Source organism: Rhea americana, unplaced genomic scaffold, assembly GCF_003343005.1.
Source record: "Rhea americana isolate MKP2758 unplaced genomic scaffold, rheAme1 scaffold_265, whole genome shotgun sequence".
NCBI classification, from domain to species: Eukaryota; Metazoa; Chordata; class Aves; order Rheiformes; family Rheidae; genus Rhea; species Rhea americana.
In genome coordinates, this window is record NW_028186385.1 from 346,243 (window position 1) to 369,351 (window position 23,109).

Sequence of the window (23,109 nt, forward strand, 5' to 3'; positions counted from 1 at the left end):
CTTGGAACTTGTAATTTTCTGGCACATGATCCAGGCCAGGGACTTGCTCTGAAAGGCAGGTATTTCCAGGGATCATCCAGGGCCTGGTGGAAGCCACAACTCTTGGAGAAATGCCAGAATATTTTGGAGTTTGGCATCTTGGGATGCTAAAAGCTAACCAAAACCAGGAAAGGCCTGGTAGTGCGCAGTATTTTTGTGGAAGTGACAGGGCTAAGAGGAGTATACTTGTACACAAAAATGCTGAATGTGAAACATCTGAGCAAGCCAGAGGATGGCTGAATTTAAAAAGCAGACCTTGAGTAGTGTCCATTCATAAAAGGTGGCATCTCTTGAGGTTTTGCCTCCTCTGCCTCAGAAGTTGTTCTTGCAGTTGTGCTGCTCCGTGGATTTCTGCCTCCGGAGCCCTTCAGCCGCTGCYGGGCACAGGCTGCCTTTGCTCTGCCCAAGAAATGCTCTTTGGTTTTGCTTCCTCCTTGGCTAGCTCCAGCCCTTGGGAAGGCAGCAGGAACTTTCTGCACTGAGGAGAAAAAGRCTTTTGTGCACATCAGAAGCAGCCTGCCAGAGCCCATTCTTGTGTATGTAGTTGTAGCACTTGCAAAGCAGATTTAATATGTAACTGGTTTCTTAACTCTCTTTGCCTGGAGCACTGCTTTCATGTACGTTGTTCCACATAGTCGGAGAGAATAAAGTGTTGCCTGCCAGTACTTATTTCCTGTCTGGATTGTTTTTTTCCCCCTCCCCTTTCCACCTGAGATGCTTTTCCCATGAGAGAGACAATCTTACCACAGAAGGATCAAATTTAGCTGACACAGTGACTCCACCTTCAGCAAGGCAGGAGAGCCTGGGGGTTTTAATGGGGTAGGGGTTAATACAGCTCAGGTGAGCTCTCCTGCCATATCCTTGCCCAGGTGCATRTGATAAGCTATTCAGAAGCTGTTAAAGTTTTTGGAACACATGAACAGCTGTCAGAGCAATGCTGGACCTTTTTCTAGCTCTGGTATAAATCTCTGTATTTCCTTTTTTTTTAATTATTTTTCTTATAATTTTATTCCAGAAGTCTCACCAGAAAAAAAGACTGTAAGCTACACTTGTAAGGCCAGTTTAGTTCATTTAATTACTACATTTAAAGTGCAGTGTAACTGCTAATCCCCAAGAGAAGTCAGTACAGTGGAGYAAATGTAAGATAATCTCATACACTGGTTTACTCTGCATTGCAACCTRCCAGACCCTCAAGATCCTGAGTCTGACACAGTCCCCTCCTGCTTGCTGAAGTTGCTGAAGGTAAGAAATGTTGTGATAGAGTGCAGGGAGAGGGAAATTCATAATTTCCTCAGGTCAGCATTTTCTTCTTGCAAAAACTCAAAGTATTTGTGTGATGATGTGGTTTGTGATCCAGAGTGCTTGTGCTGTGCAAAYGTGTTAGCTGGACCCTGAAGCCTCAAGCTCTTTGTGAAAATGTACCCCCACAACCTGAGTGGCTGTTGCCAAAGAGGTGGCCTTTTGGGATGGAGATGGTATGGAAAAGAAGAAGGCAGGTGGAGAGGGTTGCAGGGGAGGCTGGGCAAGGGAAATGAGGAAAATCCAGAAAGGATGGATAGGTGCAGGTATTGGAGAGAAATGTTGTGGTAAATGAGTGGTGGTAAAGGATGCTAGTGCATACAAAAAAAAATGGGGAAAGTAAAACATCTGCACAAGATGTGGAGGACTGGCAGGGGGGATCTGTGGAGCYGGTGCCGAAGGTCTCCAGGGCAGCACGTCGCGACCATAATTGACCTGCAGTTGTCTTGGTAGAGATGAGCACAGCAGAGCGTGATGAAGGCCTGAGAAATGGTGTTGCTTTCTGAGCCTGTACACTGTTGCTGAGACTGAAGGCTCATGCTGTAAATAATGTTGATGCTGCCACTTGATACTGCTGGGAAAGGTGGAGCAAAGATGTAATGAATCCACCTGAAGGAAACTGCTTTTGYACAGCTGGAACTAGGCTATAGAGTGTAAAAAAAGGTGATTTCGGTAGAACTTATTCTGTGCTAAGGTTATATGTGGGCTTAGAAACTAGCCATGAAAGTTCCCTCAAGTGGAGAGAGGAGGGCTGCACCAAGGTGGTTGTTTTCATCCTTGTTAAATCATGATGCAGGGGGCTTGGACTAGACGATCTCCAGAGGTCCCTTCCAATCTCAACCCTTCTGTGACTTGGTGATGGGAGTAAAACCGGTGGCATCCCTACCAAATCCCTAACAGCTGGCACTGAATCCTGATATGTGATAGAGCCTTTTATATCAGCAGGTGTGAGAAAACCACTCCAGCTAAAATTAGAGTTGACCTGAACTTTTAAGCCTGTAATTCTACCTTGATATCTTTAGCTGAAAAAAAAACAGTAACAGTATTCAGCAAACAAACTCCCCCTGACTATCCTTAAAAGTCCTATATAGTGTTTTAGTGCAATTATCAGCAGCAAAGGAGCTTGCAGAGCCCTCTCTGTGCTAATTGCCATGCCCTGGATCAACGCAGCCTATACTTTCACATCTGATTAGCACATTTCATGGCTGCTGCTTTTAAGACCAGAAAAAAAGGAAGTTTTGTTCACATCGGAGATGGGTGAAAGCTGCAGGTTGTTTGGATTGGTAGCTCCCTGCTGCTGGGTTCCCTATACACACATGTCTATATGCACACATCTGTGCAAGGAGACACTTATCCGTACCCTTGTTCTCCCCTGTTTGTACTGTCAGTGTATATCATATTTTAGGCTGTAGACTGCTTAGTTGTGATGCATTTCTGTCAGTGCAAACACTTTAATACTAGTACAAGTTATTTCAGTGCAAAAAGGGAAATTGGTTATGCTAATGAGACAACTTTCACACTGATATAACTGTGTCAATATTAGAGTCTCTATTGCTCTATATTATTATTATATTAGGAAGCTATATATATATTATATATGTATATGTATTTTTGCAAATTAACAGATTGCTCTTGTTCCTTTGTGCAGTTCCAGTAAGGCAGATAAATCTGTGCCACTACATCCTTGCCTCACAGTCTCTCGTTCTTGTCCTCCTCCCTCTTTTGYCAGGGCTTCTTTGTGTCATCTGCTGCTACTTGTTATTTAACATTACGATGGTGTCATTTTTTTCACAAGTCTGGGGCACAGCATAGTATAAAGTTTTCTAACTAGATATCCCATGTTCACAGTAGACCTGAACAAAGAAAACTTGGCCTGAAGCCCAAGGCTTTGCGCATTTGTGATCTGAGTAATTTCTGGCTTATATCTGTCYATCTCAATTTTATACATAACAGGAAAAAAAAACCACTGTTTTTCAAAAGGTGCATATATGTATGTATGTATGTATAAATAAAATCTGGAACAGCACTCAAATGGTGTCATTTGTAACTTGTTTGACCAAGGGAAAGTTGACTGTGAGGCCAACAACAGGTGAGAAGGGTTTCTCGAATCTATTTATACCAAGAGCCTGGATGACTGTTCAACCCACAGCTATGTGAGGATTTATTGATGTGGGCCAGTGCATCCCAGTGTAACAATTCCTGTGTGGCTGGAACAACCACTTTTGGGTTTAGCTCAGACTGTTGGAGCATGCAATCACTGACAACCCTATCACTGACAACTCTGCCTTTTTATACAAAAAAGAATATTTAACCATTTCACAATCATTTGAGTCTTTGCTTTGAATCCTTACTTTGAATCCATTTTAATTTGTAGCTGCTGTTAGTCCTCTGCCTTGGGGAAAAACACCTCGCAGCCCAGTGCAAACGATAACATTTTAACAGCAAGGTCTGTATGGTTGCCAGTTTCTGATGTTATAGAAGAAAATGCATGTGTGATGCGCTAATTAGGCTTTCTGAAGGAAAAAAAAGTCTTTTATGTGACTGTATGTACTTGCTTAGTTATAGATCTAATCCTGGTCTCTGCATAAAGCCCAAGCAGGGCAGCAAGTTCCAGGGGAGAACAAAATCTGTTTCAGTCTGAGAGCTTATACGGTTGTCTCTTGCAGCACAGTGAATGTGTCCTTCCAGGACTTTCCTTGGAGAAAGTTACAGGAATGACCTGCCTATTACAAAAACCCAGCAACTCCCACCCCCTCAAAAATACTTCCTCAGACATTTTTAATCCATTAGAGTAAACACAGTGAAACTTTTAAGCCTTACTGTACACTCAGTGTTCGAAGCATTTTTCTTTCCTTAAAGTCATTGCTTTTTCATACTAGGAATATTTCTTAYTCTTTAAACACACTAATGAACAGATATGGATGGTGTACTGTCCTCCTCRCGATGCCTCTGAATGCTGGTAATCTCTTGGTTTGCAAGACTGAGTTTAGATGTAGTTTGGGTCCTGGATCAGTTTCGTGTAAGTTTTGGAGGAAAAAAAAAAAAAAAAGCTTGAGATAACTGGATGTGCCAGAACCCTTGCTATTTTTCAGTGCTGCTTATCTTTTGACAGAACTGGCTTGTCCTCCACAAATGGTGGGTAGGAGATGGTCGGCACCAGTGCTGTTGTGTTGTACTTCTCGGGCTTACTAGGTTCCTGGGAAGCATCACCCAATGCACAGAGAAGTTCATATGAGTCCTGGCCTCCTTCCTTCTGAAAGGAGTCTAAACTCAACCCATCTAATGACTCTAAAGGTTTTTAATGCACTCTTTAGTTAAGTACCACCTTTTTATCTTATTTTTTTCTGATTTGCAAATAATCTTTGAAGAGGTTAGGGAAAGCTTTTTCACTGCATGTTGGAAGTACAGAGACTGCAGGGTTGCTGTTCAGCCAAGGGAACCTGGAGCATTTAGATGCCTGCTGTGTTGCTGTGTTCCTTGTGCTTCTGTTTTTTTTTTTTTTTTTTTTTTTTCTCTCTTTGAAGCTTGGTCTAGCTGTTTGACTCTTACAGGAACTCTTAAGGGAGTGCTGTGGAGCTGGAAATGGGAAATCTTTGACTTGCTGGAGGGCCAGCAGAGCTCAGAAGATGCAATACATGTTCTTTTGCTCCTGGCTGTTTTCAGGATAAGTAGTTCCTTAGTAATGAGTTTTTCGAAGTGAAAAATATACTATTACTGTTTTCATAATTGTCTGTGATATTTTCTAGGTTTCTTTATGTTACTTCTTAGAGATTCTCTATTACCAGTAGTTGTTAATTTGGCACGTGGACTGCTGTGATATGAAATTTGCCTGACACTCAGAGTAGGTAACTACCTGCCAGGATTCTTGGTCTTACTAGCTACTCATCTATAGTTCACTATGTGATAGCATACCCATCTTTGATGTTTTCTGTTCCTGGTGTTATTCACATACAAAGCTGTGATATGGAAACCTACTTGCATGCCAGAACTGTTATGATGATTCATGCACATATGTACATGCATGTATTTTCTCAAAAATGTAAAGGTGAAAGGATCTGCAAGGGTATCAGAGAACAGATAAAAATCTCAATATTCACAGAAGTCTGAAAATACACGTGTGTCTGTCGTGATGATCTGCTTGTTAACAATTTTTGCAAGTGGAGAGACAGAAACCTTTAAAGTAGAGGAAAGGTTTTTTTTGTTGTTGTTTTCTTTTCTTTTGGTATTGAACTGGCAGATTTTAATTTTGGACATACTAGATATTAGACTGATACTGAGTTTAACAGGGAGAAAGTTGTTCTGTTGGATTAACTTCTTAGCTGTGTATTTAAAAGCTGTGCACCTAGTGAATTCAGTGGTTTAGATTTTACCTCTGCAGTAGGTCACAGCCTTAACACCTATCTCTGTCTGGTCAAAAGTCTGTAAAGTTTTGTCTGCAACTTTATAGTTTCTGTTTCGGGAGGGGCACGTATTTGTTGGCATCCTTAGGCTTCAGCTTTGGTTTATTTATATTCTCAAGGCCCAATGGTTCAGTAGTATTAATAATAAACGAAGAGCAGTCTCTATAATACTGGAAGTTTTTAGTTTCTCTTTAATTGCTACATAATCAATTCAGCTATGCCTCAAGGAAAACTTTAATAAAGCAGCAGGGATTCACATGGAGGAAGATAGGCTTAACATCCCTTTCTCCTTTAAAATAACCTTGATAATGGGTTTATTTCATACAATCTATCTCCAGAAATCCTCACAGGGTTATTTAATGCAGTCACAGTGTTGTATATTAGTACAGGAAGAGAAACGAACAGGAAAGGAGGAGAGGTAAGAAGAGAGATRTTGAAATTCAGAACACTGGGAAAGTGGAGAGAAATTATGGATAATGAAAACTGCAGACACTTCTGTATTTTCAGTGGTGAAACAGGCTACATGCAGGGTAGGTGTATGTGAGATGAACAGAAATGGGAATGGAAGAACAGCTCTGGTCCTGTGTTTTGATCACCTAGCCCTGTTGTCTATTTGTTGGCTAAGGCTGCAAATCTTTTTTGACATGCTTCTTTAATTATTAATCCAAAATACCAGTGGGCAAGAAATGCAAACATGGGGTCTTTGCCCCATATCTTCAGATGATCCAGTATACAGTTCTGGATCTGTGTGGTTGACCTTCACAATTACTTGAAGATAACATGGAAGTGAATCCCCCTAACCCCTGCTGCAAGTATAATTAAACCTTCAGTATCTTTCACAGCAAGATCAAAAATCTCAGTTTGAAGTTTATACCTGCARAATACATCTATGCTAGCTGCAGTCGTGGTGACATGGAGTGTATCTGATGTGGAAGGATTAAAGACTTGCTAATTTAAAAGGATTTCTCTTCAGGAGATGTTGACAGTTCCTACTTGATGAGACATGACACAAAGAATAAGCCACTTCACCTCTCTCTAATGTGGTTTCTTTTCTTCCTATTGCAAGGGGATAGCTTCTAAGGAAATTCATCTTAATTATAAGATTTCCTAACTGATTCTAAAATGCTTTGGTTTTTAAGAGATATAGAAGTGCAAACACTGTCATTTTCTGATTTTATTGATAACTTGTGTTGTATTCTCAATCGCATTACTAATATCTGGGATATTGGAAGAAGTCAGATGAAGTAACTGGACTGTGTAGTAGTTTCATGTACTGGTCATCTTTAGATGCTGAGAGTGTGAAATGACAAGTCCCTTAAACCTTTAAGATTTGAGCAGTGTCGCTGGAAGCAAAGCCTGCTGCCAGCTTGTTGAGGGTCTGCAGACAGAGTGCCACTGTTGGCATGGTGTCATTAGCTGCTGTTTTCACCACTATGAAATCTTGGCTGTAAAACTGAGACTGCCTTGCTGTGAGCTCAGCCCCTCTGCAGTGAGACTCTGCTGCACTGACTGTGCTCTGGTCTCAACCCTTCGGACTAAAACCGCTCCCCTATGCTAGAACTTCTACTGAGCAGAGTGCAAAATTGTTGGCTGGCTCATGCTTAAATCAGCGTGTGGGAGCACTGGTAGCATGGCTGACCAGTTTTGATCAGGCAGTGTCTGTGTCCAGACTGGATCTTGTAGCCTAAAAGAACTAATTTGGTTAATGGAAGTGCAGCGTAAAGGAATTGATGTAAAGGCATTTCTAGTTAAATACAAAACAAGTCTAGCTTGTGCTGGGGGTGGGGGAGGAAGGTAACAGCACAGGAGACTAGTTAGTGCACTAAGCAAGGAATCAGCAAAATAACATTGGGTTGAATATTTAAGCCAATTCTACACAGAATATAGGACACATTATATTCAAATTTTACATTTAAAAACTCTTTTATTTACATCAGTAAAAAATAAATCTTCCAGTTGAGTATCATCTTACAAAACAAAAAGTTTCCAGAAATGCTGAATTCATGAAAAATGCAAGCGTTATCCACAAAAAATATAGTGTAAAAAATAATACCGGCTACCTAAATTGTTATTTCTCTGGGCTGCATACTAAGGTTACTCTTAATCTCCTGCTTGCAATACAAATTGAAGACAAACACCTTGTTTGCAGGAGCCCTGTACACTAACTGCATTGAAGAGTTAGCTACATGTAGTTATTCCATGCTGCAATTTCGTGAATCACTCCCGAAGAAGATCTCTTTCTTGAATGTAATGCTTAGTTCACTTTGACATCCTTACAGCAATACCAAAACCCTTCAGAAACTGCTGTGTTTACGTGGAAGCCCATTTGCTGATGAGCTTCCTGGTATAGTCAGCGCTTGGAAAGACACTGTGCTAGGCTGTCGGTGCATGCACCATGTCTTCAAGGGAGTCTGTTTTTCGGGGAAAGACTGGCTGTTTCCATGTCTGGCCAGCATGCGAATGATAAGACTTCTAGCTTGGTTGTTGCAGGGAAGAGTTTCCCTATGCGTTGCTCTTGCACCAGAGAATAATTTGGTGTTGGAGAATGCGAACAAACACTTTCTGTTATCACTCATCTTGGATGGCAGGAAATTCCAGCATAAAACCAGAGAACTGACCAGCAGAACTGACAAACCCCAAACATACGCAAAATATATTTGTATTTTTATGACATTAGAGAGCTATAATACTGATGAGAGGGGAAAATGCCTGTAGAGTTTGTCCTGCTGATGATCTCTGCTGTACCTCCTTGATGATTTCCCACTTTAACTGGGGGTGGCACATTTGTCTGTGTGCATACAATGTGGATGTGTTGAGAAAAGCCCCTTTGTCACCTCAAGCTTGCAAGCCCTTGCTGATTCAAAGCACTCATTTTACTTGTTTTCTGCAAGTTACTACTTTATATTCAATACCCACTTAAATAACATGATTAAGGTTTCTCTGTTTCTGTGGCATAAAATGGCACTGAGCTTATTGAAGGATGGTTGTGATTAAGGCAGTAGAATCAGACTTGGAGTTTAGTACCCAAAGAAGTCCCTTGTACAGCATAAGACAAGCCTCAGTTTCCCCATTACAACAGTGGGAAGGAAGGCTTAAAATTCTATGTGTAGGTGAAGTGTCCAGATACTACACTAACCTATAGAAAAGAATGAAAAAAATCTTAGTAAACAGGAATATATATGGCTGTTTCTGGATCTTGTACAGTAAAAAAATGAAAACATGTCTAGTTTTAATTTAAAAAGATGTATCTTAATTCTGATGATAAACTAGTACTTTGAGCAAGATCCAATAAATTATGAAACTGTATTTTAGCATTTTAGCAGGTGCTGTGACAGCCTAGGATTAGCTAATTGTAAATAACTTTTTCCTTCTTTGTTTGTTTTAACAATGATCTGTCCAGACTATCTAGTAAAATTACAATAAATCCCCTCAAACTGTATAAATCAGAAAGAATATAAATCTATTTCTGGGAGAATTGGATTCTCTTATATGCCAGCATTCTGTTTCAAAAAAGACCCAAACCAAAACATAATGTGTCCTTAGGTGACTTAGGATTTATAATGTAGTTTGATTGGGCTATTACAAAACCACTCTAATCAGGATTAAACCCTGTACCCTGGGATTTAGGGGGCGATGAGATTATGTGATAGTCAAAAGTGCTTTAGAAGATCTAAGCCTTTTTCTGAGAATAATATTGTTATTTTATTCCTRTAAAAAAGGTTTCTTTTTAACTTGTATTTGATCTTATTCTCTCTCTGCATGTTCATAAATAGCTAGCGTAAAGTTGTGGCCTTGCTGGAGCTATTTTAGTAATAGAATCCAGTGGGTCCAGGATTTTACCCACCCTGGGAAATACCGTAATAGCCACTTTTTACTTATCAGAAACTGTGATGCCTCATGAATAAACAGCGCATCAAATAAAATTATTTCTGAAAGTTTGCAACTCCTTTAGCTAAACAGTGAAACAAAGGATTTGGCTATAGGCTCTGAGTAGAATTAATTTGTTTCACACCTGCCAAACTGATMAGTATGTTTTTTTGCTAAATGCAAATCTTTCAGTTAAATCATAAAATACCATCAAAAGGAGAAGCAACTGGCTACCACTCTGCTGATGCTCATTAGGATGTTTGGGGCCAGTTTGGGTTTCTAGATGTAATGCAGTTGCATTGCTTCCTTTTGGTAAAGCCTAATGCAGTGATTTGGAGGCTTGAGTAAGGCTGTTTCATCACTCCAGGGTCCCAATTTTGCTTGTGCTTTCTGTTTTCTAAGGTGCTTCTGGTGTCACTCTTTCTGCAGTCGCTGGCCCACAACATAGAGCTCGGGGTGAGAAGCTGACCTGCTGGACTCCTTGATGTCAGAGACACCAAGGCTGTTCCAACAGTCGCCTCCTTTTCTGGGGCTCTCCTCCAAGCTGCGGAAAGAAAGGTGCTTAAGTTAAGAGGCTAATGAATCATGGCTTTTTAAAACAATGCTGATTAGACCATGTTAACTCACTATGCACAAATGCTGCACAAGTACTGTGTAATTCCCTGTCTCCTTCTATGTATATGGTTATACACAATCTGGATTTTATTTTCCACGTTCCCTCCTTTGTGATGCCAAATGCATTGTACTGTCCTCTCCCAAAACTCTCCTGGAAAGTAAATATTTCGAATGTTTAATAGGAGATCAGCATTAATTTGAGTTCATCTGTGGATAAAGACAGGTCTGAGCTAAAAGTCTTATTCCAAATCCAAGTTCCACTGGAAGAAAGGTTTTATCTCTGTTACATATATATATATATATATATATATATATTTAGCCTGCTTACGGTAATTTCTGAGTATGTCAACATGACTGTGGGGTACATACTCTGGTGGTATAAATCTGCCACTTTGCAGACAGGAAATGTGAGATACAGAAAGGGTAAATGATGTTCCTGAGGTCACATAGGCAAGCTCTATAAACTTGAATGAACATCTCTAGAGTTTTAGATTTTTGCCTACACTTTTGACAAATCAAGTCTGGCTATAGCAGAAAAGCTATTCCTGAATATCTCACTCTGTGGGCAATGTGAAGCAGTAAGAGTGGCTTAAGTTAAACAAAAGGAAATACTTCAGAGTTATTTGGGAATAATTTTTTGGTTTTTTAGTACATAAATTGCCTTAAACTGAATTAGCTTTTGACTATAAATAAGCTGTTATATTCGTATTCAGCCTGCTGGGACCTGGATTCAATGATTTGAATTGCTGGGTGAAGAGATTTGTGACAATTCATAATGCTCTAATCCAAGTTCAAACATCCTCAAATGCAGAAAGTCTCACTTACTCTGCTTGCTTTGGGCCTGACTCACTGAACCAAATCCCTTCTGAACCCCTTGCCTTGAACAATAACTCAGTAACATTTAATCTTTTATCTCTGCTCTACCTCTTGAGAGTAACAGCACCAATGAAATCATATTTTAACTACATACACAGAAATCCTATTACAGATTAAAAGGATTTCTGTAAGCAGAGCAACTGTACACACCTTGATAATACGCCAGTACTGTTGATCGTTATCAAATGACCAAGCTTAGAAACCAGCATGGTTGCTCAATATATCAATTGTAATGACTTGAGCACTGAAACCTTAACTTGAAAGTCTTGTTCCAAGTGCCCTAAGATTAATAAGAAAGCTCTAGCTCCAGTTCTAGTTAGTGCTAGTGGTATTTTAAGTCTTGATATTCTTTAAAGTATTACATGGGAAGGAGATATACTTGGGAAAGGAGCACTTTCTGCCTTGTAGGGGAACAGTGAGAGTGCAGGAGAACCTGCAAATCTACATACAGCACTGACATTTAATACTGGCAATGCTAGCTAGTAGAATGAGAGGAAAGTTGCCTCCTGTTTTGGTGTTGCTGCTAAAATAGAGTGAGTGGGAGAGCGGACTCAGCTGCCTGATGGATCACTGGAACATGTTGCTTGTACCAGCTCCTGCAGGTTAATCTTTAGCAATCTGCTTCCCAGCAAATGGATGTCTTAGTTGTGTGTGGATAAATGGAGGGACACATCCCAGAATATGCAGAAGCACCTGAGAAACTGGCTAAATCAGGGATTCTCAAATTGTTTCACCCGTTAGGGATGCTATTGCAGATTTGCATCTGTTCCCCTCCCTCCTGCAGCGTGACCAGTGCTTGAACTTGTCTAAAATGAAAAAAAGGTATTTTCTTGATTATTAACTTTCTTGATTTTCTACATTTTTCCAGACCTTCTACTCATACAGCACATAATATCTGTCTAATGTGCCAGGCCAATGTACTTCTTTGGAGAAAATACCAGACTTCTGTGGTGCTTTGCTTCAGGATAAAAGTTAGCAGCCAGTAGCTGTTTTAAGATGCTGTAACATGAAAGTATTGTTTATCCACAAAATGGATAACATATGCATGATTATCTCTGAAGCCTTTGTTAAACACTCAAGATTTTGTTTCCTATCTTTAGTGGGGTACCTATCAAAGGAGCAGGGAGATATATATGGAGTAAGGGGAAATTTCTGGCTGTGGAGAAGCCAGCTGGGTAAGGATGCACCTCTGGGTGAYGGAGGATCCCTTTTTCTCTGCACTTGGCCTATTTCTTTTCTCAGTCTCCTGACTTTTCTCCATGTCCGGTAGTCAGCATCAGAGGAAATTGTGCACGTTTTGAGAGAAGCTCCTGTGTATAGAGGAGCTGGAAAGGAGCTTTGAGCGGGTTGCTAAAGGGATGGGGGACTGGCAGCCTAAGGGAAGGTAGGAATCGTATGCAGGGTGAGGGCCATAGCACTCATCTGGGAGAAAATGTGTCTAAAAGCATGAAGAGGCATTGCTAAACTGGCAGAGAGGAAGAGCAAGGGAAGGAATGAAGGAAAGGAGACTCTGAATAGCTTGGAAAGTTGAGATCAAATGTAAACACCGTCAAAACGCGGAACAGGAACATAGCCTCTGGTTTGGAGAAAAAAGCTGAAATTTTCCCCCCTCAGCTGAGTGAATTGAGAAGGAGGGGAAGTCTCAGGTGGTTAATGAACTTAAGKAGCAAGATGGATCAGAGTGTGGTGGTTTCTCTGTTAGTCTGTCAGTGACATCCACCATAAGAACAGGGCTCAAACTCAAAGCTGTGGCAACCATGCTGGTTCTCAGCAGCAAGAGATGAGCAGCAGTGGTGACAGGGGTTCTCAGAGTTTTGCAGTGTGCAGGCTCCTAAAACAGCACATCTCTGCCTGTCAGCACATTTGCTATGAAGTTTATATTAGGCATTCAAAGCAAGAGCTGTAAAAGTTTACTCCAAGCAGCTTATCTTAAATTTAAGAAAAGAAACAATGGTGTATTACATCTTAAAGCAATGCATGTGGTAATTAATGGAATAAYTTTCTCATTTACTTATACCGATATAAATTTGGACTAATTCAGTAGGACGGCTCTTGACAACCACTTGCGTAAAAGGCAAGATGAATTTGGCTCAGTATATATTTCATTCTTTCAAAACAACTAGAAATGTTGTATTTCATAACACTTATATCAATTTTTTTCATGAAGAGATGATTTATAGTGCTTTTTAACATTATTCTTCATGCTGTGACAGACTACAATACATAGATAATACACACCATTGAAACACGAATTAACTAACAATTTATAAGAAACTGTTTTTAAAATTGATCCATAAAGCTGCCAGGGCTTTTGTCTTGCAAAGTTTGATTTAAAACCTCTTTTGAAAACATTTATTTCAGGTAGTAGACCTTGGAGTAGACAAAGCTTAATTCACACAGTACATTACAAGAACAGAAAACCCATGCAACAATGTGTATTTCTCTTAGGAAATCTTTGAATGTCAGAGTATAATGCAATATTAGAACTCAGAATGCAAAACTATTAGTGTTTCCTGGGTTTTTTTTCATACTTTGTTCAGCACATTCCTCTTTTGTGAGTGTGAGAAACTTGGTTCTTATTTTGTTCTCAGGAGAGGAATGCCTAGACACCTGACTTTGGTAGACAAGTTCATTTCTCTACTCACAATGCATTGTGTGTTTGTTCATTTGTGAATGCGAYTTTATTTCCCATTAGGATTGGTCTTGCAATTCCTACTCATCTGGACTACTCAAGTGATTTCAGCTCTTCTGCAGGCAAGAGTAAAAATACTCCTCATGTGAGGAAAAGTTACATTAGCAGGGTCTTAATCCTCTTGTGTAGCTTAAAGCTTAATGAACTTAAACATACTAAGATGCTGAGAAACTAGAATAACAACACTTTGTACTTGCAGGCTATTACTCTGCTCTCAGAGTACTTCCCAAATACTCATTTCCATTTCATAGTCTTTTTTTGTGACTTTTTTTCCAAGTGGTGGAACAATTTTAAAGATAAGCCTAGATTTTTCAAAAATGTCCACTAATTGTTAGGTGCATGGAATTTGCATGTTTGTGTTTAAATTTCTTTAATCTGATTTTTTTTTTTTTTTTTTGGAGCAACAGATCTCTGGTAGCCTGGGAGATTTTTCCACTTTGCAGGCTTGGGCTGCAGACCCATCAGATTTGAACTCAGTGCCTAGATCTGAAAACCTGCATGACAAGCTCAAAACTTCAGGCTATAATTCTGTCCATACAGATCCTTGCCTACATGTAACATGTCAGTCATTCTTGCTGGCTGTTTGAAATACCTGAATATAGAATTCTGCTGAATGTTTTATTGGCTCAGAGGCTGATGTTAAGAATGATATCCTTTCTCTCAGCCCAACTTTATCTTTTCATGGTTGCTTAAAGATGTTGATAATCTGAATGTTATTTCACAGCTTACAAGAATTTAATGTGGATGTCTTTTATCCCCTGGCCCAGTCGTGCCATGAAGGTGACCCTGAATTCTCCCCAGGGTGCCTGTCACAGCAGGCAGTGTAAGGCTTGAACAAGCTGTGGAAAGCAAAGCTTTTCCTTTGTTCTGACTGGCTGCTGAAATCCTGGGCAAGGCAACGTTGYATAGGTGTCCTTGCCTGGACACCTGTTCGCACATAAACAGGGCCCCTTCCCTGGGAATATCTTAACTACAGTAAATTCCCACCAGAAACTTAGAAAGTTAACATAGTGCTATATCCCTTCCTCCTTGGTCTAAGGTGGAAGTACCTCCTACCTTGCCTGATTAAGCGCAGGTTCACTGCCAGCTGACACAGGAGCAGGAAGACGAAACTGGACCCCTGGCCGGCGGTCGGAGAAACTCCTCTTCACAAAAGGCTGAGGATTGGCAGCRCTCTGAGACAGCTTTCTGGGCCGGTCTCCAGGCTGCCTGAGAAGCATGCTGCTCCTCTGGGGAAATGAGGGAGCTTCTGGCTGGCTTGTGACCTCTGCTGTGGGTTTGCCAAGTGGTGGTGGAGGTCTAGCTTCAAATAAGGAGGAAGTCGCTGGGCAGAATATTGAACCAACATTGCTGCCTCTCTTTGAGGAGAAGGGTTGCTGCTCATCCCCAGTATCCAAACTGGCTTTAAGTCCCTTATATGACCGAGATGGAGAGGCTGGTGGGGAGGGAGTGACTGGGAATGGAGGTGGGCTTGCATCCCTGCGGCCAACTGGGGAACCTGACAGCCTGYGTGGAGATGGTGAGCTTTGCTGGAGCCCTGCAGGTGGGCTGAACAGTTTCCGTGGGGCTGGCGGAGAGGGCAGCTTCTTCTGTACCGGAGGGCTGGGCACCCGTGGGCTAGCTGGGGGGCTAGGTTTCCTCTGCATGGTAGGTGAGCTCGGCTGTGAATTGTTAAACGCCTGCAGAGTGTGTCTGTGATATGCAGGTGGACTGAAAAGCCGTTTCTCAGTTGGTGGAGAAGAAGGAGGAGTTCTTGTTGGGGAGACCTTCCTGACAAAAGCTGAGCCTTTTTCATTTTTTCTCAGTGAATTGGGAGAGCTATGCTTCTGGTATTGCACTGAAGTTGCAAGTGAACTGGGCTCTTTGCTCTCTGAGTTATTGCCATCTGTTTTTGAAACCTCACTGGGATGTTGAAGAGGAATAATTTTATGGGTTTGCTTATACAAATCTGCAGCCTCTTTTCTCTGGGTTGCCAGTATCTCTTCCTGGCTAGGGACATGCACATTCGTAGGATTCAGCTCCAGAGAGTATTTCCGAAGTTTCTCATCCACTCCAGTATTCCTTACGGCTTTATTAGCAATCACATTGGGGTTGTTGATATTTTTACTTGGTAATAAGTCAATGGACTGGAGAGAAGCTTTGATTTTTGGGGAAATGTGTGCTCTCTTAGTAGTGTGAAGTTCTGTTTTGGCAGGCTTTTTGGCATCTTCTGAAGAGCTTCCTTCTATTCTGGCAGTTTCTTCAGACTCAGATAAGCCAAAGGAAGTGTCCATTAACATTTCAGGAGGTGGTGGCGGCAGATTTTCAGTGTCTTCATCAGTATCCTCCTTTGTACCCTTTGTGCTGAATTCTGCAGCTGGTGCAGGAAGAAAGGCATTTGGGAAGTTTGAACAAACTGCATCGGTGTTTCGAAGGTTTATGTCGTCTTCTGGTGAAATACGATGCTTAAAACTTAAAGGTGCCAGGCTTTTCTGAAAGGGAGGAGTAGGTGGAATAACTGGAAGTCCAAATTTTCTGATGCACTTTATTGGTCCTAAAGATCTTAGAGGTGTGTCTTTTACAAGATCATCAGTAGGACTGAATGTTTCAATAAGCTTTCTGACAGACTTACGGGAGGCACAGCTACTGCTGTTCAGGATTTGTGTTCCGCGAGGCTCGTCATCTTTGCTGCCTGATGACTCCTGTGGAGACACAGTAGATCTTAAGGGCTTCTTGCCTCCTCTTTCATCCAGATGAGTGGCAGAATTTTGATCAACCATATACAAAGGGATTTTATCCTGGTTAGGCAATATGCTGAAATTTTTTGAGAGGCAAGCCTTCAGTTTGCTAGAGGATCTAGACGCAACATGCTCATCCTGTAAATAAGATGCTGTTCTTGATTTCCAAGGCTCCTGGTTGCTGTCTGAGTCCTTGTTTCTGTAAAACATTTCCAGTCTTTTGTTGAGCTCTTTTTGAGTTCTTTGAAGCTCTAGAAGGGTTGGGTCCTCTGCCTGGCTTCTGAGAGACTCCTCTGACCTGGACCGCCGTTGTTTCACTAGGGTTTTCTGGCTACCCGTTGCTGTACTGGGCCTTGCTCTTAGGACTGTCCTTCCACTCTCATCCTCTATCCATTCCTTATGCTTACATTTAGCTGGGACAAACTTGATTTTTTCACTGATGGCATATTTCATCTTCAGAATCATTTCCTCTGTCTCTGCATTCTCTGTCCTCTTTGTAGATTGCCTTTGTGTATTATCAGTTACCGCAGGTGAAGATAGAGGCCTTCTTGGCAGAATATCCTTCCTCATCTCTGATAAACTTGTGCTGTCATCATCCTCCCCAAGGGTGCTCCCTTCGTTATCATCAGAAGCAAAATCTGTGGATTCACAGATTTTGAAATGTTCACCTTCCTGAGTAGAATCAGACTGGAAGGAGTTATAAGAATGGCTTTTGTTCATGCTTGCATGTTCAGGCATGGTAGAAGCATCTTTTGGAACTCTACTCTGACAAGAAGATACTTCTCTACTCTGAACAGATGAGTAAAATATATCTTTAAAATGTCTTTCAACTGCAGAGTCATGGGCTGTGGCTGAGCCTGGCGATGCTGTCCCATCACAAGTGTGCTGTGCAGCTCTGATGTGCTTTTCAGATAGATGGCCATGTGCACAGGAATCACAGCTTGCTTGTCTTCCAAGATGACTGAGAGCACTGAAGTCTTTGATAGATTCATTGTCTGCTCCAATGCCACTGTCCTCAGAGTAGAGCGTTCTATCATCACTGTGGGATAGGGAGGATCCCACTGTAGAGGCTTCGAGCAAGCTTATTGTCTGTAACAGGCGCTCATCAAAACTTTGCTTTGCTTTCAGTTTTACTTCCAAGTTGCTTGCAGCAGACTGCAGGTAGCTGCATGTCTCCTGAAGGGCATCAGAGGTGAGGGAGGCCACTGTTCCATTGAGCAACTGCATTTTATTGACGGTGTACTGCAGTAATTGTTGCAAGAGATCAGGGTGCTCCTTCAAATCTTTTTCTGCTGGCCATGCTAGATTCCCACCTATATTTTTGAGAAGATTTTCCCCATCATTGGCAATTTCTTCCAAGAGCTGGTTGATTTCATCAAAGCGAAGTACCAGGAAGCTTACCATCTGCTGCAAGAAGAGCTGAGTTTGTGTAGCCTGGTTGGCCATATGAAGGATAGCTTCATATTTGGAGAGGTTGGGATTTAAGTAGGCATAAGCACTCTGATGAGCCTTAACAAGCAGTTCTGGGAAATCTACCTTTTTCTCTGTCTCATGTTGAGGCAAAATGGACTTTTCTTTAATTTTGCAAGGTCGACCTTGCTTTGCCAGTTTATGACTTTTTTGCTTTTTTCCTTTCTTTGAGATTTTCTTTCCATTGCTTTCATTCTTGTCATCCCAAATGAAAGTTGATGCTTCTGATTCACAGGAGCTTTGCTTTCTGATCTGTATGTCCTCAGTGATATGTTTTTGGGACTCAATAAGTTCAGACATAGCTGCTTCTGCATCTGTGGCTGTCCTCTCGGTTTTCTTTTCTGCCCTGGCAATCTGGGGATCTGAATGACCCTTGGAAGATAATTGGAAATGATCCTTTTTGTCTTGCTCTGGTATTTGCTCCTCAGTTTCTCTTGGACAGTCCTTCCTCTGAATCTCGTACTGACCAAATTCATCAATAGTGTAACAAGACGAACCTTTAACTAGCAATGGAATTCCTTTATCTCCTGGATCAACACGCCAAATACCTTTGGGTTTATTCAAAGCCTTAAGACCATTTCTTGCAATACTATTAGCAATCTCGCTGCGAGAGGGTGTGCAGCCCATCTTTTCTCTGTCTTTGGCTTTATTTTTGCTTAAATATCTAAATGACCAAGGAAAACACAACAAAGAATCAAACTCACTGTTTCATCCTGAACTCCAAACCAGCCTTTTTCTTACAAGTTTTCATTGCAATCCCAGTTTCATTGTCAGCTGGCGTTGTTGTTTACTTGAAGTCTCATGTGCCTACGGCCGAAGATCTGGTCTTGATGGTGTGCACTATCCCATTGTACTGTTTCCACTCATATTTTCTTCTTTGATTCAGAAAAGGAGTGTGAAAGCTCTGATGGGTTTAGAGCTAATGGATTAAGAGGACTTGCGTACCTCGCTTCTGTCTTGACAGATGTCCACTACAAATAAGATTTTAAGCTTGTTAGGCTAAGCAGGCTCCAACCAGTCAGCACCCATGTTGTATTTATAAAGGAAGATTTTYTTCCACACTATATTGGGAGACAAAAGAACTTGTTGCCTTGATACACAGTCCATCCTTTTTTCCTTTATTACAGAAAAATACTGTACAATTGAATGCAGAGATCCAAAGGAAGAAACTATTTTGAAACCCTTTCAAAAGGAAACTATTTGAACAAGTGGCACATGCCACTGATACTCTTTAACCAAGAGAAAGGTGACCTTGGCGGAGTGTGTATCTACTGGGAAGTACAAGACATGGAATCAAATTGATTTGAGATGCCTGTTAAACTTCTACCTTCAGGGTCTTCAATGTTTTTCCTCTGTATGTGAGTGACAAGCTATTTATTTTTTCTTTCTGTGCCTTCCAAACAAGGTTTTGTTTTCTCCTCCCCTCAGGTGATCATTCATAGCAAGTTTTTTTCTTTTTCCCCCCCTTTTTCAGACAATTCCCCAACCTGAGAAGCTGAACTGCACAATAGCATAGCATACTATTAGTGGAATATTTTTTGCAYATGCAGTTAAGATGGTGTCTAAATCTAGTGAATCTAAGCTGAAGAATTTCAGATTGAAAAAAATTGGAAGTACCTTTTACTTGTTGTCACTGTAAATGCTGAGAATTAAACATCCTACAGTGCTCAATATTCAGTGACAGCATCTAACTTAATTTGGGAAAAGTTAAATCACAGCTTCAGTAGCCAACTTCAGGCTTTCAAAATTATCTATTAAGCAACCCCCCACATCAAATCATAGTTTTCTATAAAACCATAGATCTCTAAAATGAAAATTCACTTCTTCCTTCCTGTGACTACTTAGGGATAAATTTTTAATGTTCTTTGCAACCACAAAAGTGAAAAACTTATCTTTATTTCTTTTTCATGAACTAAGGGTTAGTTCTCTTAATTGCAAGAATTCAAGGGTTAAAACTCTAAGAAAAAAGTTAAACGGATATACTAGGTTAAAAAAATACTCAGTTCTGAAAAAAATATCTAGAACTATTCTTCAAATCACTTCTAAAACCAGGACAGAATTGTTCCTTTTGTCGCACTTTTTTACCACTTCACTTAATTGCTGCTTCCCTTTCTCTCAAAAATCCTACTCYGAAAGAGAAATTAAAGAAGGCAGAATAGGCTTTGGAATGCTGTGATGAAGCAGAAAAGAGAATCAYGGAACAGCTGAGGTTGGAAGGGACCTCTGGAGATTGCATAGTCCAATGCCCTGCTCAGAGCAAGGTCAACWAGAACAGGTTACTCAGGATTGTGGGTTTTAGTATCTCCAAGACTCCACAACCTCTCTGGGCAACCTGCTCCAGTGTCTGATCACTCTCACAGTGAAAAAGTGTTTTCTTATGTTCAGATGGAATTTCCTGTATTCCAGTTYGTGCCTGTTGTCTCTCATCCTGTCACTGGGCACCACTGGGAAGAGCCTGGCTCCATCCTCTTTACGTCCACGCATCAGGTATTTATAAACATTGATACCTCCTAAGCCATCTTTTCTCCAGCTAAACWGTCACAGCTCTCCCAGCCTTTCCTCATACGAGAAACGTTCCAGGCTCTTAATAGTCTCAGTGGCCCTTTGTTGGACTTGCTCTACCATATTTCTCTGTCTGGGAAGCCCATACCTGGACCCATCACCTCCAGATAGGGCCTGGCCAGTGCTGAGTAGAGGTGAAGGATCATCCYGCTTTACCTTCTGGCAGTACTCTTCCTCATGCAGGCAGTATGCAGTTGGCCTTCTCTGCCACGAGGGCATCTTGCTGGCTCACACTCAACTTGGTGTCCACCAGGACTCCCAAGTCCTTCTCTGCAGAGCTGCTTTCCAAACAGTCAGCCCCCAGCATGTAATGGTGCATGAGATTATTCCTCCTCAGGTCTAGGACCTTTTATTTCCCTTTGTTGAACTTCATGAGGTTCCTCTGGCCCATTTCTCCAGCCTGTTGAGGTCCCTCTGAAAAGTAGCACAACACTCTGGTGCATCAGCCACTACTCCCCGTTTTGTATTATTGGCAAACTTGCTGAGGGTGTACTTTGTCCTATTACCCAGGATACTAATGAAGGAGTTAAACAATGTTGGACCTAGAATCAACCCCTGGTGGACACCACTAGCAATGCCCTCTAGTTGGACCTCATGCTGCTGATCCCAACCCTTTGAGCCCAGCAGTTTAGCCAGCTTTCAGCCCACCTCGGTGTCTAGTTWCCTAGCTCACACTTCATTACTTTACCTATGAGGATGTCAAGGGAGACTGTGTCAAAAGCCTTAYTAAAGTAAAGAAGATAACATTCACTGCTCTCCTCTCATCTACCAGCCCAGTCATTGCATAAAAGCCCAACAGAGGGCTATTAGGTTGGTTAAGCATGATTTCCCCTTCCTAAACCCATGCTAACTGCTCTCAATCACCTTTGTACCCTTCACATGTCTGGAAATTGTTTCCAGGATTATTTTTTCCAGTACCTTTTCAGGGATCAAAGTGAGGCTGACTGATTTGTAGCTCCAGGTTAACTGATTTGTAGTTCCCCAGATCCTTCTCCTTGAAGACAGGAGTGACACTTGATCTCTTTCAGTCCTCAAACTTTCCTCAGTTGCCATTACTTTTCAATGATTATTGACAGTGGCCTTGCAATGACACTGGCTGCCTTCCTTAGCACTTGTAGGTGCATTCCGTCAGGTCCTGTGGGCTTGTTTATGTCCAATTTATTTAACTGTTCCCTAACCTGATCTTCCTCCACTGAGGATAAGTTTTCCTTGTTATCTTTTCCAAGTTTTTCTTTCTGAAAGGTGGTATGTGGATGATGATGATAGCAATAACCCCCAATTTCCCCCTCTGCTTCTCAAACTGACCTAAATGGATTCATATTTTAATTTCCAGGTGCATCTTTTCTACAGRAGGTAGCCATTTCTCAGTGTCATAAAGGTTAGAGACAACTCTGATGCTGTGTAGGAGTTCACTGTTCTAGGTTGCAGTCCTCTCTCTAACTGTTTGGGTGTGGGTGTCTCCTCTGATTCCCTCAATTTTTTTCAGGCTGCCAAGCTTATAGAATATTCTCATACTTTAACAAACTGTTTACAAGATTCATTCTGTGGTGTTGGACCATAATAGCAGAATGCCTGCATGGAAAGTCATAATTCTATGTAGTCTTATTGTTCAGTTTTCTTTCTGAACAGTGGCAGCAAAAGCACCTTGTTTTACTAGGGCAAGGCACAATAACGAATCCCAAAACATTTTTAAAACTCAGTATGCTTTTTCTGAAATATTTTTTTTCTGGAACAAATAAATTGTTCTTAATATACCTGATGGTATAGTCATTTCCCTCTGCTTTTTCGGAAAGCAATGGATAATTCCTTCCTGACTCTGCTTCTTGCAAGTGATGTATCTCATGTCTCTTCTACTTCTTTGTCTCCCCACAACGTGGTTTCTGCACAGTGGCCTCAGCTCTCTTGCACTCCCTTTTAGGCAAGAGAGTCTAAACAYGTCTAATGTGTTCATAGATTCAAGAAGATGGGGCAGATTTATGCATCCTAGAGGTCAGGATGTTCGAGCCCTTTATAAAGAAGTCAAGGAAAACAGCAGATCAAGGAGCTAGCCTTAATATATCTCTTATTTTCAGTAAGAGTTGAAAGACCTCTTCATGTAGMTTGCATAATGTTTTTCTGTGAAAAGCAGCTCCAACAGATCCATTGCTGGCATCAGAAACTTTAACAATTAGCATCATGTGGGTTGTTGTATTTGGAAAGATCTCTTTCTTTCCTTCCCTTTTCCTTTGAAAGATTGTCCGTCAYTCTTTTTTCCCCCTAGCTATTTCCAGTCTGTCATGCAAATCATACTGAAAATAGATGCGTGGTTTATTTGGGAGATCTTAACTTATATAAAATGTTTTTATAAAGGGATACATTTTGTCCTGCCTTTAATTGCAGTTTATTTATGTATGCAATATAACTATTTAACATTGTGCCAAACTTCAGCTGCTGTTAGAGAGCAGAAACTTTATGCCTCTTTTCAAACACTTCTGGAATTGTATTTTTTTTGTCATCCATGTTCTCATTGTTAAGCATGATATGTTAATTTGAACATTTGAGGCACTTAAGAATAAAATATAGGGAAACTGCC

The 23,109-nt window shown here is 41.1% G+C and overlaps 1 protein-coding gene across 1 annotated transcript; it reads right to left on the minus strand.

The window, feature by feature from the left end:
• Positions 1 to 10,019: 10,019 nt before the first annotated feature.
• Positions 10,020 to 18,602, minus strand: PCARE (photoreceptor cilium actin regulator). Its single transcript, XM_085307857.1, has 2 exons — positions 14,845 to 18,602; positions 10,020 to 10,149 (listed from the first exon to the last, which is right to left on the minus strand). Exons 1-2 carry the CDS (start codon positions 18,600 to 18,602, stop codon positions 10,020 to 10,022), a joined length of 3,888 nt encoding a protein of 1,295 aa, XP_085163983.1.
• Between the last annotated feature and the right edge of the window lie 4,507 nt (positions 18,603 to 23,109).